Here is a 15,061-nt window from a genome sequence, read left to right as displayed (position 1 = left end):
ATATGGATTGTTGGACTGATTGGTGATTTTGCTATAAACCCAGTTCTGGAATAGTTGTCAATCTAGAATGTTTGAAGAAGAAAAAAGAAGAAGAGAAGCTGATTTGTGGATTTTAATGACTATAAGATATAAGAATGCGCAACAATGATATCTCTGTGGGATCTAAAAATGGAACTTAAAAACTTGGAAGAACTACTACATGCAAGAGGTGAATCACTTGCCTCTGAGTTAAAAGCTATGGAAATGGCGACTGAAGAATATGAAGAAGAAACCTCAGAGGAGGAGGAGTTAGTTCAAAAAGAAGCCATCTTAAATAGACAATCAACACAAAGAACACCACAAAGAGGAAAAAGAAGGGGGGTTAAAAATGGGAGATTCAAAAAAGTAACTAAAATGGGGAATACTTGTAAAAATCAGACAGATGGAAAGAAACAGCAGAAAAGTAAAAGGGGGTAGGAAAATATATATAGAGAGAGGAATATAAATCAGAGGGAGAAAAGATTTGGAAAAATAAAAGGGAAGAGAGGTAATGAGGAGCAGGAACAATAAATAAATAAATATTGGAATTGTAAAATAAAGGAAAAATTTTCTTTACCTAGAATACATAGAGATAATGGTTAATAAATTAAGAAAGGGGATTCTGCATTGATATGAAGGGTAATAATAATGTACTTTGCAATTATAAATTATAAAATTTAGTCTATTGAGGAGGGAAGGGCACTCATATCTTTTTAGAAGATGAATGTATATTCTTATTTTTATTGTTACAAGAAAGGTTAATGCTTATTATATTTATTGAAATAATTGAAATGAATCATGAGGAGGTTTAAAAAGGTTTTAAAATGAGATTAAGGTGACCAGTAATAGCAAAATGGATTAATTGCTTCTTTCTCTTCTATTTTTTTTTTTTTTTGATATCATAAGTAAAGTTTTATAGAAGTAAAGGGAGAAAATACATTGGGGAATCTGACTGAAAAGTACAATGTAAGGTAGTTTATTTTTCTAGGGGATGATTATTACTATAACTAAGTAAAATAGATGTTTAATTGGGAATTACAGATGAGGGAATTAAGGCATATTTAAACCATTGAGGTGACAATCCCAAACTAGTAAAAAGGGAGGGGAAATTTCTGTTTTGTTTTTTGTGAAAAAGCTAGTATTAATTTAGACTTTATGAAAAGAATATGCGATGGAATTGCAAATTTGACAAGATAAAAGAATTAAAAGGGATTAAATATGAAGATATGGGAACTATTTAAATCAGAAAAGAGTATTTTGGAAAAGGCTACGCTTAAAAGAAACATTAATGCTTAAGAAATACACCTGAAATAAATTGAAATGAATTGAGAAGATGTTTAGAATGAAAGTAATATTAATGAATAGGATTAATTCATTTGTTCCTTTTCTTATGTAAATATTGAGAGGTAAAATGAGAAAAGAGTACTTTGGAAAAGGCCATGCTTAAAAGAAATGTTAATGTTTAAGAAATATATTTGAAATAAATTGAGATGATGTTTAGAATGAAAGTAATATCACTTAACATTAATGTGTTTGTTCCTTTTCTTATGTAAAAGTTGAAATGGAGAATAATAGAATTAAGTTAAAAATGGACAAGACAGGATATTGAATGTAAAAATGAATGTAAAAATTACTGTCATATTCGCCTGTAAAAGTGGTGACTCAGAATTATGCTGTACACCGAAAATAGCTCTTTTTTATGTTGTTTCGGAAAAATTGAATAAAAGTTGTTTTTTTAAAAAAACACCTCTGTATCCTTTCCTAAATTTACATGCCTTACAATTGAATCATCAATCAGAAGGTCAGTTCTCTTTTTGGATACCTTGCTCTCATTGTATGACTAATGTATAATGCTTGATTAACACTTTCCCCTATGTAAAACAAGTTCTTCGTTTCGGACATGATCCCCTGCTCATTTAAGTTATTGTTATTAGAAGTACCTTGACCTGCCACTTTAGCATCCCTAATAAGGTCAGCAAGGGCACTGTATCTGTTATTCAGTGACAAAGTGAAAGCTTTGTGTTTGTGATTCACAGCTCCCACCTTGTCAAATCTCACGGTTGTTTATATTGCCCTTATCTTGCAGCATCTTTGTGGTAGAGGGGGCTTATAGTGGGGCAGCTCAATAGAACAGAATGGTTGAGCTGGACACCTAATTTCTGCCTGAAAAGCAGATCTGAAAAGCGATCTGTCCATGTTGGCTTGTAATTTGTTTACAAACAGGACAATATCCAAATCTGACAAGAGTACCACAAAGAGTACCAAGTTGCACAAGTATTGCACTGAAATAAGTGAGACATTCTAAAATAAAACAGAATTGCAATCACAGATGCACTTACCAAGAATGTACTGCTGCTGTTTCAGATTTTTAGCCGCTTCCAGGTGCTTACCTTGCTCCACTGGACTTTGTCTCAGTCCCCCTGAATTCACTGCAAGTAGCTCTCTTTCCAGCAGCCTCTAGGAAATTCAAATGTAATGCAGATGCAACCAGCAGTTCCTTATGTTTTCCTTATGATGTTACAAATAGACAAAAGGTATGTTATAAACTACAGCCATTAATAGTGTACATATATATACTCTCCGTATATATGTACAAGGAGATGATTGTGAGAATTTTTAGATCGAAATATATGTTATTGTTTAGTGTTTCCATCTTTCCTTAAAATATTAACAGAATCCACAATGATCTGAGAATCCACTAGATAACTGACAGTCAAGCTGAAACTAAGTTAATCAAATAAAATTAGCAAAATTCCTCAAATATGTTACCCAGATCTAATCCACATATCAAAGGAGAAGGTCTGCAAATACAACCAGTTAATTAAATTAGGTCTCCCAGAGGAACTGCATGTTCTGAAGAATAAACATATCTACCTCCCCTCAAGTTTCACTCTAGAATGTGACACCCGGGGCAGGCTCTCCTTATAAAAATCTGCTGCTGAATCCAGTTTCTCTGCAGTCTGCCCCTAAAGGCAAACTTTTTGCTTTTAGGAATAAACATTTCTTCTTTCGTCACAGTTGTCTGGATGTCATTTTTATTTATCCTTGCGCAGTTCTGGCTCGAGTTGTAACTCCAAATTATTTTTCTGACAGAACTCAGCCATTACTTTTATTTTTTCAACAAGCCAAATATAATATAATAGCAAACAAACAACAAATTAATGCAGGATTACATGATTGTTTCTTTAAGGACTGTTTTGTTTTTAAGGAGAATAAAAAACAAAACATATGCGGCGTCCTCGGATGTCTTTAAGAATAGACCGATTAGTGGAGGGCGATCCAGTCATAGCTAACAGCCATAGGGACAAATAAAAGAACGGCTCCCGGCACCCCGGCTGCCAATGCCGCGTCTCGAGATGGTCGTTGTTGGGATGCGAGGAAAGCCCTCTTGCCCCAACCAAGCAAATGGATGTATTCTCGATTAAGCAGTGCCATTGGAGATGCTTTCAGCATCCAGGATAGCTGCCAGCGCTATTTTATGACTCCGGACAAACATACAAACGCGTAAAAGTACTACTCTATTAAGGTAATATGAGATACCTCACTCGGACGGTGGACCTCCTCTAAAGAGCTCCGGAACTCTGCGTGCACAGGAAAAAAAAATCAACTCGGAACAGGGACAAAATATACGTTTGAAAAGGAAATCGCGCGAGACTAGGAAAATCACGAGAGCTCGTCTCTCTCTTTTAACTCAGCCTCCGCAGTATCCGCGAGGCCCTGCTTATCTCGTCTCCTCAGTTTCCCACGGCAACCTGGAGAGCTCTGAGTCGCCTGCGCGCGCATCTTTCGTGGCGCGCAGGAGGTCGCGATTCTTTGAGGTCACTTCACTTCCCAGGAACCCATCGTCCCCTTTGGCCAATCATCACAGTTTTGAAGGCGGGAAGAGAAGAAACTCGACAAATTCCGAAGCGGGCTGACGGCGCCAAAGAGAGAGGAAAGTGTAGAGCCGACATCCTATACCTTCAAGGTAGGACTTTCGGTTCTGAGAAATCTTCAAAAATAGCAAAATATATTTTGGCCTCTAATGTAGGTTTCTATCAAACGACAGAAATGTAGTATGAAAGATAATAGTTTCGTCTTTGTTTCTTAATGGGAACATTTTTCATTCATTGTCCATATTTTGAACAATTAATCTGAGTTCATCTATTTAGTTTTTCATCAGGCAAGACGTTTGTAAAATAAAGCAAAGGTTAAACCACGAACTCGGCGTAGTGCCTGTCCAAAATAATATATAGTTGGTTATAAATAAATGAAATGTAGTGATTAAATGGAAAATTGTATTGATTGCTGATATTGCTGCATCGTTTTTCTCTATCTTCCCTACTCTGCAATATACTTCCATCCTGTCCAAAACAAAGTAAACTTCCACAGGTCTTTTTGCTTCACCGCAAAAATTCTACATAACTTGCAGTTATATGAAAGTAGAGAGAGGAACTGCACTGCAGGAATGTGTGCTGAAGGGATTCCCTTTCCCAAAGGGTAAACTAATTCCTGCTCTTATCACACTTGCTGGGATGGAAAGAAGTGGAGGCAGCTAAGAAGATGAATCAACCGCAGGGAATATTTTTCAGGATTTAATATTCTACTGGGTTCAAATTAGAAATTTTTTTTTTTGTGGCTCTTCTCTGTTAGACAAACGGTATGGAGGGGGAAGTCCTGAAAGACTGCTGAACCTCTGCTGATTCCCACAGTCCTATCATCCTACCATGACAGATGACCTCTCCCACTAATGTCTGTCACAGATCATGGGAGAATCTTTCCCATATTGGATTTATTAAAAAAAAAACACTATTGTATTCATTCTAGCAATTGTTACTTAATCTTTAGAATCCTACTTCAGGCAGCTTTAACCAGTATCAAAGGTATGTCCTGATACAATTTATGTAATGGAGTGCTAATTTGTTTTCTGATTACAGGCAGCAGGCAAAAACAACACAAAAGCATGTCAAAAACTCAACTGACTTTTCCTTTAAACTTTGGGAATCACCAATATTTTAGGGACATTTAAGTATATATTCAGTTTATGTTGTTTTATGTAAATTTGTTGAATGTGATAAGAGAAGCTGCTACCACAAAGATACTTTTTATACTAGATGATCCACAAAAATATTTTAAAACTAAGTTATATAGACTGTTCAATAAACTCACTTGCCAGAATTAAAGGATGAACACATCATATTTATTATTAAATATAACCTCTGAAAATCCAAAGATGCAGGTAGTTATTAAATTAGAAAGGTTAATTCATGATACTTTCAGACAGCAAACACTAAAAAAATAAAATGCATAGCAGCAAATTTATTCTTTAGAATAAAATCAAGTTAAAGGTTTTTTTTTTGTAAAAAAACCCCATCTATTTTAGCGGTTGTTTAAGATCAAATAAGCCAGTTCCTCCCCTGACGACTTTTCCTACCACCAGGCAAGCAGAAGGAGACAGAAGTTCATCATGGGACCCTAGAAGAAAAGAAAGCAGTTATATTTGGGGATGTAAAGTTTCTCACTTTTGCGAAAAGTGTATTTTGAAAGGGATTATATTCAAATCTAATTCAGTGGTACTTTTGGATGTACATATGTATACACAATTTCATATTGGTCTTATGGAAGGATTAAAATTTTTCTTCTGCTAATCCCACCAAACAGTTCTTAAAAATAACTTGTTGAAAAATATTTTCAGATGTTTACCTGTCCCTATGTATCTTGCTTCCATAATGATCACAAAGCTTTTGTAGAATTTTTATGTAGAATTTTTTCTTTTTGTTTCTTTTGTGAAACCGGATATTTATTTATTAAATTTGATTGCTGCCCATCTCACCACAAGGCAATTCTTAGTGTCATAAGGACAAAACCAATAAAACCATATATGTGGATCTTTGGTTATTCGGGTTTTCTCCCACGTAAAATTGGAAGTATCTTGGTGATGTTTCGACAAAATCTTATTCGTCATCTTCAGGCTTGTGTCTTCGGCTTTGTGCTTCTTGGAGTAATGTGAGCTTGCAGCTGCTTCTTCCTTTTAACTGCAGTTAAACTGCCTGCACTGACACAAAGCCGAAAGCACCAGCCTGAGAATGGCGAGTGGGACCTCGCCGAAACGTTGCCAAGATACTCTAAATCTTACATGGGAAAAGACCCGAACACACCTAGACCTACATACCTGTACCCGTGAAAATCTACGAAAACAAATATATACACACAAACAGACAATAACATTTAAATCACAAACATGAAACCACAGGGATGCTGAGATAGACAACTTTGAGGATCAACTGTAAATGTTCTAATTCAGTGCCATTGTAACTTTGAACAGCACTGAACAAATGATCATTAATCAGGAACTACCTATATGTGAAACTTCCATCACTATTTGTTTTTAAGAGCAATGTGCATACATTGTTAATTTATGCAATTGTGGCTGCCTGGAACTGGATGATTTTAATTTCAGAAAATAAAGTAAAATATGAGTATGAGTATTTCATCAATTAAGAATTCAAAGATTTATCCTACTATATAAGCTATTATTTTCATAATAATTGTGAGGTATTTACCCAACATAGTTGCTTCTTTCAAAAACTTGTAACTTGTCTCAAAAGTCATTTGTTGCAAGGGGGATGAATTGGACTGCATTCCATACCGATTCAAAGGTTTGTAAACACCTTCAAAGCACATGTAGTCTGACACCAAGGAGAGATGTCGAGGATCAACCACAATTCCTGTCAATAGAAGTATCAATGCCTCTTAAAAGGAATGCACAAGGTACTTCAATAAATCTATCCTCCATATCCAGCATGAAACTTTATTAAATAGTTTATTAAATAATATTGTTAGTTCATACTGCTGACTCAATGACATAATTTGAAGATTTAATTATTAAGACAAGTGAATGAAGTCTGCATTAATAAGCTCTTATGTCAGCTGTATAATTACAACATCCTAAGTATCATGTGGGATAGAACATGGACAATTTGAGAGATTTTTAGATCCGATAATGTATTGTCTGTTGATCAATATAAGATACTGTTCTGATAATAGATGGAATTCAATATGCCACTATACTGAACATTAATGAAATAAATATGGATTGTAGCTTCATCATCTGTGCTGTAAAAACATCCTCTGAATGAAAAGCTTAATATAGGCCAGTAGTTCCTAATTTATGGTCTGTGAAGTTACTACAAAATATTTTTGAATGGGCATCAAAATGTGGCAATCTTCAAATATTTTGACAGTGATATAATACTCAAATAAAAGAAATATTTAATAACTACTATTCTAGGTATAATGAATTACTTTCAAGCCTGAAATTACAAACAATGCTTTATATATGCTATTAGATTCAGCTGAAATTATATAAAATGGTGTACCATATGCAGCAAACACATCTTTAATCTCTCGCTCAAGTATTTTCAAAGCAGCTTCAATCCCATAGGTGTTAGCCATTGCATGGATATCATTGCAATAAAGTTTATTCATATCAAAAATCTAAAAGAGACAAAGATAGCAAGTGTGGGAAGTCATAGTGAAACAAATTAGGTGATCTGCCTCAACTATGAATATGAGGGAAAGACAGAATTGAACATTAGCAAACAAAAATTATAGCTGAAGAAGTACAATATGCAACCAGACAACACATTTCTCTAATGAAGCCTGTAAGGTTCTTGAAAAGACTGCTAAAATTCACACATGCATTTTTCTTGTTCTCTTGCTCCTCCCAGTACAGCCACATCTCTATCAACAGCCTTAATTCAATTATTCAGTGAAAGAAGTAAAAATGAAGTGAATATTTCATAACATCCCTCAATTGTATAGTGTATTCCCAGAAAGTTGTGCAAATTATTTGCTTCAATTCACTCTTTTCTTAAATTAATCTTTAATTATAGTAGTAATTTTCCAAAAATACTTGGAAAGTAATTGTAATAATTAGATAGGAAAAAAACCACAGAAAATCTGTTTAATGCATATTGATCTTTCTTTTGCAAACCAATATTCTCTTTTGTAGGGACTCTATTCAACTATCAAAATCTTCCATTTGTAAATAGTTTAAAGTTCTGAAATTAAATATCAAAATATATAGGAAATTTTATAGCAGTTATTGCTCTATTCAAAGCCAAAAGCAAAAAATAAATAAAAATATTTGGCATTAATCCATAATTTAATATATTAGTAGCAATTGTGATTGATTACATTGAAAATGTTTTTCAGTTTTTTTTGTGAAATCAATAAAAATGCTATCAACATCAGTATAACAAAACTATGAACTCATGCCAATTATCTTTCAACTTTGCCAAAAAATTTAAATATGTGAAAAAAACATTACATGGTTGAGAATAGCAATAACTTGTGCATGGTGGGTTTCTCTGCTATTTTTCCTCTGTGACTCTGGAAAATACAGAAAACTTCATTACATACATCAGAATAATGGAAGAGCTCAGGAAGATTTATCCCTTCTGTTTGCAAAGTGAGCACCACTTCTCCATTCTTGTTGGTTTCATTTAAGAGACATCGTGTTATTCCCTTTGTCTCCTGGATGACAGCACAATTTGCCAGAGATGTCACAAGTGATGCAAGATCAAAGTACTCCTTTGTCAGCGAAAGCTTCAGTGAAACCTACAAGACAATACTTTCTGGTTATGAAAATCTTTCCATCCATTGGGAGAGCTGTTCAAACTCCTAACCATCACAAAACCCTCTTCTTAAACTGATATGAAAAATCCAAGCATACATATTCTTGTATGAACAAATAAACAAACAATTCCTTTAGCTCACAAGTCATCTGGAGTTTTTTCCCCCTTTGGATCAAATTTATTAAAATAAAGATTTGTTGATATCTGAAGATATTTCACCATTATTTTGCTCCATAGTTAAGCGGTAATACTTGTTACATCAGTGCACAAAGCAAGTAAATTTGCAAACCAGTAATGTCTGCAGCATCTAGAAGAAGTTATGACATGTGGAAACAAGGGACAAAACTGAAATAGTGAAATCCCCATACTTGAGATATAATCAGTTTCCCTAAGGTGTTTGTGTGCACACTACTCACCAAACCTGCACACATGGTACAAAGTTGAATGTACAAAAACCTGGAATAATATTAATAGATTTAGGCACCATAAAACTTCGGGCTTGCAGCTCAAAAGAGTTCCTGCACAAACTTGTCACCTCAACTTAACTGCAGTAACAAGGGTCACCTCCATGGTGCAGTGAGTAGGAATTCCAAGGATAAGACACTTTTGGTCAGAATAGCAGACAGACAGACTTGGGAGTTCTAGCCATTGTGCCATGAATACGCTAGAGATATGCTAGTTATAAACCCAGACCTCCTTGCATCATTCTAAAGGAATGTCTCCTCCGTCCCTCCAAAAATAGTTTAACTAATACCTATTGTGTTTCAGGCCTTTAGGCCCCATGATCCTTGTTACCTTTATAAAATTTCAACTTCCAAATTAATGATGATTGTAGTTCAAATGTTTAGAATAAATCCAGAGAAGAAGAAAACAAAAAATGGAGAAAAAATGCTTCTCTCTTTCTTTCTCTTTTCGTCTCTTATTACAATATCAAATACCAAAACAAGAAAAGAAAAATAAATGTTTACAAAAGATTGATCCCAATTATCAGTTATCAATCACCAGCAAGTTTATGATATAATCTAAAAGCATGGATACCAATGTAGATGAAATGTTAATGTATTAGTTATGTATGATATGCCAAGTAAATAAGCATGGATATAAAGAATCAGTTTTCTCCTTAGGAACTAGGAGACTGAGTTCTAATCCATTTTAAATACAAAACCTGGTGATTACTAAAAGAACCAGTTACTCCTTTTCAGCCTAGGAAGAAGCAAAGAACTTCAGCAAAATGCTGACAAGAAAACTAGACGGGGCAGTTCCCAGGAGTAAAACATGTCTTGAAAGAACAACTTTATAGCATCTGCAGCATGTGAAATATAAGTGATATATATTAGTTTATATGTATTTACACTTTACATGCATACTTGTATTTTTTTTTCTGTATACAACATCAGAAATTGAAAACAGGGATAATAGATCACAGGAATTTTCAGGTGGATTGTGTCCAAATATGGTAGCATGCTGGTGTGCTACACTATAAATGAGAGTGTATTGTCCAAAACTATTTCTATCAGATGAGCATCCCAACTTGCACTTCTGACATGGGGAATACCAAATTGCTAAACAGTGTCATATTAGGTTGTTTACCAGATTCTACAGGCAGCGAAATCTGGAAAGTCAGCAGATCAAATTTAATGGGTGCCTGATTTTATAGTTGATGTATATGCAATGTAATTGAATAAATATCTTCTCAGGGAAAAAAGAGTTACATGCATATTCAAAAATACTGAACTAATTCTGGAACCCAACACTCTTCTCTGTTTCAATAACTTTACCTCACACCACAGTTCATTATCAATGTCATATGTGTATTTTTCTACAGCATCGTGGTTTTCCAATACAGCATTAATTCTCTGCTGTGCCATTTCATTCCATCCCTTTCTCTTGCTGTGAGCCCTTTGATTAGAGGAAGGAGAATAAAGCTCATCCTGTGTTTCCAGTGCCTCAAGATTTTTTTCATCTGTTGCAGCCATTTCCTGATCTGGAATATCGTCATCATCACCCATTTCATGATCATCCTCACTCTCATAATCAACCTGCAAAAGAACATACCTGAATCACATTCAGTTTCACTAAACAGGAAAAGCAAACAGTATCATTGGTGCTTTCAAAACCATTCAAAACCTGATTCCACCTCCAAAATACAATAAGACTAATAAAAAAAATAAGGCTAATGTCATAAATTTTATATATATATATCTATAAAAAGATTTTCTTAAAAAATTATGTAAAGAAAAAATCCAAGTGTTTTGATTTCAGCAATATTTTGCTTAAATAAGAAATATATTTAAACACTATGGGAGAGAAAATTATGCTAGTAATTAGCTAGAGTAACATTACCAGGGAATATCATTTTATTACTGTACAGGAAATAGGACTGAATTAGAAATTACCTATTAGACTGATCGTGAGCAAACTTTACACTTCCAATGTGCCATTTATAGATACCACATGGCCTCCAATAAATGAGAACCATTTTTTCCCATGGCTATTAAAGACTGCTTATTGCTAATTTGTTTACCATTTATAGATATATTAAGTTGTACTAAGATAGACTATTATGCTTTGTCACAACAATATTATTAATATAATTATAGATCATGAAGGATTTAGCCTATGTTTTTAAGAGTTAATGCCTTCAAACAATAGCAATAGCACTTAGACTTATATACCACTTCACATTGCTTTTTACAGCCATCTCTAAGTGGTTTACAGAGTTAGCATATTGACCCCAACAATCAGGTCCTCATTTTATGGACCTCTGAAGGATGGAAGGCTGAGTCAGCTTTGAACCTGGTGCGATTCGATCTGGCAAATGGCAAGCAGCTCAGAGATGGTATTCAGCACCAGTCCTGGAGAACCGGTAGTGGAAAATTTGAGTATTTCGGAGAACAGCAAATACCATCTCTGATTGGACACTTTACAGTCTCGCTCCCCTGCCACACCTACCAAGCCACGCCCACAGAACCGGTAGTAAATTTTTTTGAATCCCACCACTGAAGCAGCTGGCAATCAGCAGAAGTAGCCTGCAGTACTGCATTCTGACCGCATTTGCAGAAGCTTGCATAGTCTTTTAATCAATAATTTGTACCACTTTGTTTGAAAGAAATAATAGTTCCAAACATTTCCTATAGCTGTCTACAGAGCTTTCTCTAGTTTGCTTTTGGACTGTTTTTCTACCTTCCCTTGCAAAAAAAAAAATAGTTCAGAAATAGTTTAAGATTTTCTCGTATACAGCACCATGAAGACCATTTGAAAAGTTTTATCTTTCTTTTCTATTTCCATTTAGTTACTGTTGGTGGAACATTAGTTTCTAGAATATGGTGGTGTTTAGTTGAATCTTTCTATGTACAGATTGCTATTGGTATTCTAATGTAAGAGTATCAAGATCATGTGAAGTGTTAGAACCGCTGGATACTGCACTGGTAAGATGACACTTGGAATACTGTGTCCAGATCTGGTAATATGATACAAAAATGATATTAAGATTCTAGACAAGTGCAAAGAAGAGTAACAAAAATAATTAGGGGGCTGGAAGCTAAACCATATGTTGAACAGATTCAGGAACTAGGTACATCTAATCCAATAAAGATAAAGACTGAGAGTAAAATGCTAGCAGTCTTCCAATATTTGAGGGACTGTCACAGGGAAAAGAGGGGTCAATCTAATCTCCAAAGCACCTGAAGGCAAGACAAGAAGTTGCACGTAGAAGCTTAACAAAGAGAAGTCCAACATAGTGTTTGGAAGAAATTTAGTGTCAGTGAGAACAATTAATCAGTGGAACAGTTTGCCTCCAGAAATTGTGAGTGCTCTGTCACTGTAGGTTTAAGAACAGACTGGACAGACATTTGTCTGGAATGGTATAGGGATTCCTGCTTGAGCAGGAGGTTGGACTAGAACAATGGCGAATCTTTTCGGCACCGAGTGCTCAAACTGGAACACGCCGGAAAACCAAAGACCAGCTGGCCGGGGCGTGCATGCCTGTTTTTTGGACCTTTTGGGGGGTGGTTTCATGTCATTTTGACATGAAAAAATGGACTTAAAATGGCCCAAAAAACAGCCCAGAGACGACATTCTTTTCAAAATAGAAATAGCTTCTGACTTTTCTTTTGTTTGAGCAGCCTATCTACTCTTTTTCACTTATTCAATTACTTAATTACATTTATATCCCATACTTTCCCCAGGAGCATATGCACACTTTAAATAGCATGACCCCTTCCCTTTTCTATAAGAGCCCTGAGTGTGAAATATGTTGGACTCAGAGCACGTTTTCACAGTTTAGGGTAGATTTGAACATGGAACTTACCAATCCTAGTCAAATACCTTTATCACTACATGTTACTAGTTATCTACTAAAATCAAGTGTTGATTGTTTGATACTGTTTACACTCAAATTCAATATACATTAATTCCAAGTTTCTGTGATGGACAGATTTTCTAATGGAGTTTATCAAAAACAACAACAAAAAACATCTATCATTACCTCATCTTCTTGATTTTCTTTTCTTTTTGTATCTGTAGCATCAGCATCACCTTCAGTCATTCCACTATCAGGAAGTCTGTCTTCTTCAGTTTCAGCTTCATTGTCATCCTATGTTGGTAGAAATAGGAATCCTTTTTCTAGATAATGTATTTTCTTTTATAGTATATTTAAAAGTAACCCTAGTTAACTGAAATATTAATTATGGAAGTTTCTCTTAAGGCTCCAACTTCCTCAGCAAGCATGACATTTTTCCTCATCCTACACTAGTTATTACAGAAATGTGATAGGCAATAGGACCTCAACACTGGTTTGAATTGTTTGATAATTTAATTAGCTGTTTACACAAAATTAATATAGCCATGTGAGTTCATGTAATGCATATGATAAGCCTCATTTTCTAGTAAAGTCTCCCCCCTTAATTCATCAGATTAATTGAAAGGCCCGGATAGATTAATTCATCCTTTTATTTCCTGAAGGAGGAAAAATTACCCAAGATTTTCCTTTTCATAAAGGAGCGTAATTGGTGAAAATTACTGTTTTAATCATTTAAGTTAAAAGGCTAGGGAGGATAATTTAGTTACTATGTAATTTTCTGGTTTTCCGGTTTCCCCAATTTCAGAGGAATCTTTTGCCTGATTTTGCAACCCAATTATACATTTCTAAAAAGAGGCTGACTTTAATTTCCCCATTTTATAAAATTGAAAAATAAGGAATCAGAAGAAACTCCTGCCCAATAATCTCCAAGAATCTCCAGTGAATACTTTCCATACTCTATATACGTATACTCAAATAATATGTGATGAATTTAGTAAAGTTTAAGTGTATTCATCTGTTATTGGAAATGTGTTGTAGGAAACTATTGCCTTATTATCATGTATTCCCTTTTTCCTAATGAATTTTTTTCATCATTTACAGTCATATGAAAAAGAAACTACATCCTCTGAATTCTATGGATTTATGTTATTTATGACATAGTAAAAATCACCTGGTACTTAGCAGTTCTCAAAAGTAAGTAAACACAACTTCAGATGAACAACACATGACATTAACATCATGTCATCATGGTATTTTACAAAAAGAAAACCAAAATGGAGAAGCCAGATGTGAAACAATAAGTACACCTTATGATTCTATAGCTTGTAGAACCATCCTTAGGAGATGGTTAAAGTAATAATAACTTAAACTAATAAATTTCTGTATGACTTTATTAGTCTCTCACATTGTTGGGAGGAATCTTTGCCCACTCTTCTTTACAACGTTGCTTCAGTTCATAGAAATTTGTGGGCATTCATTTTTGTGTACTCTTTGGTACTCTCTTCCACCACAGCATTTCAATCGGGTTGAGGTGTGGACTTTGATTAGGCTATTGCAATACCTTCGTTCTTTTCTTTTTCAGCCAATCTGGTTTTCTGGTGTGATTAGGATCATTGCCTGACCCATTGTTGACCAAGCATTAGCTGTCGGAGAGATGGCCCACCATCTCTCGGTTTGCCTGCAGCCACAATGGAGTAGAAGGCCATGCAGCGTGTTGGGATTGTCTGTCCCCCAACCCCACTGGGTGCCTCTGTCTGCTGCTACCACACATCGGAATCGCAGCCTCCATTAAATCAGGTGTCAATCCATCCCACCATCTCTTTGCTTGCCCACTTTGCTCATGTTTCCCTGAAAATAAATCCTAATATGTTTTTGGGCCCCTCCAAAAATATAAGACCTGGTCTTATTTGGGGGGAACCATAGTAGAAACAAACTTCTAAAACTTCAGCTTTTATAGAGATGACCACACTTACTGATGATCAATTGATCAAGGGCACCTGATTAGCAGCACCTGGCTACTTAGCCTCATTCTACAGAATGAAGCAGTAAGGGTTTATTTTACTTTTTCATGGTTTCTCCATTTTGGCTTTCTTTTTGTAAAATAATTACATAGTGTAATATGTTA

The 15,061-nt window shown here is 35.0% G+C and overlaps 2 protein-coding genes and 1 long non-coding RNA gene across 20 annotated transcripts in view; 1 reads left to right on the top strand and 2 right to left on the bottom strand.

The window, feature by feature from the left end:
• Positions 1-3,658, bottom strand: part of STRADA (STE20 related adaptor alpha) — a 32,827-nt gene extending 29,169 nt beyond the window's left edge. For 5 of the 17 annotated variants that reach the window (XM_087917338.1, XM_087917349.1, XM_087917337.1 and 2 more), the window contains exons 1-2: positions 3,559-3,658; positions 2,358-2,475 (exon numbers count right to left, since the gene is read on the bottom strand). The gene's annotated coding sequence lies outside the window, so the exon portion shown is untranslated. Of the gene's footprint in view, positions 1-2,357; positions 2,527-3,558 lie in introns of all 17 variants that reach the window. The other 12 variants (XM_087917339.1, XM_087917350.1, XM_087917346.1 and 9 more) reach the window with 4 other exon arrangements.
• Positions 3,659-4,784: 1,126 nt separating this feature from the next.
• Positions 4,785-14,656, top strand: LOC113447241 (uncharacterized). Its single transcript, XR_015740265.1, has 3 exons — positions 4,785-4,880; positions 14,038-14,130; positions 14,519-14,656. It is a non-coding gene; the product is annotated as an uncharacterized LOC113447241 (long non-coding RNA).
• The window catches only part of POLR1A (RNA polymerase I subunit A), a 39,088-nt gene continuing 29,202 nt past the window's right edge, over positions 5,176-15,061 (bottom strand). The window contains exons 29-34 of one of the 2 annotated variants that reach the window (XM_026717302.2): positions 13,123-13,230; positions 10,415-10,675; positions 8,422-8,619; positions 7,377-7,494; positions 6,561-6,725; positions 5,176-5,472 (exon numbers count right to left, since the gene is read on the bottom strand). In XM_026717302.2, coding sequence (XP_026573087.1) covers positions 5,372-5,472; positions 6,561-6,725; positions 7,377-7,494; positions 8,422-8,619; positions 10,415-10,675; positions 13,123-13,230 — 951 coding nt within the window. In that variant the 3' untranslated portion in view covers positions 5,176-5,371. The remainder of the gene's footprint in view (positions 5,473-6,560; positions 6,726-7,376; positions 7,495-8,421; positions 8,620-10,414; positions 10,676-13,122; positions 13,231-15,061) is intronic. The other variant, XM_087917327.1, reaches the window with a different exon arrangement.

This window comes from Pseudonaja textilis, chromosome Z, assembly GCF_049901715.1.
Source record: "Pseudonaja textilis isolate UNSWEBS1 chromosome Z, rPseTex1.2, whole genome shotgun sequence".
In the NCBI taxonomy this organism is placed as follows: domain Eukaryota; kingdom Metazoa; phylum Chordata; class Lepidosauria; order Squamata; family Elapidae; genus Pseudonaja; species Pseudonaja textilis.
This window is presented reverse-complemented; position numbering and strand designations above follow the sequence as displayed.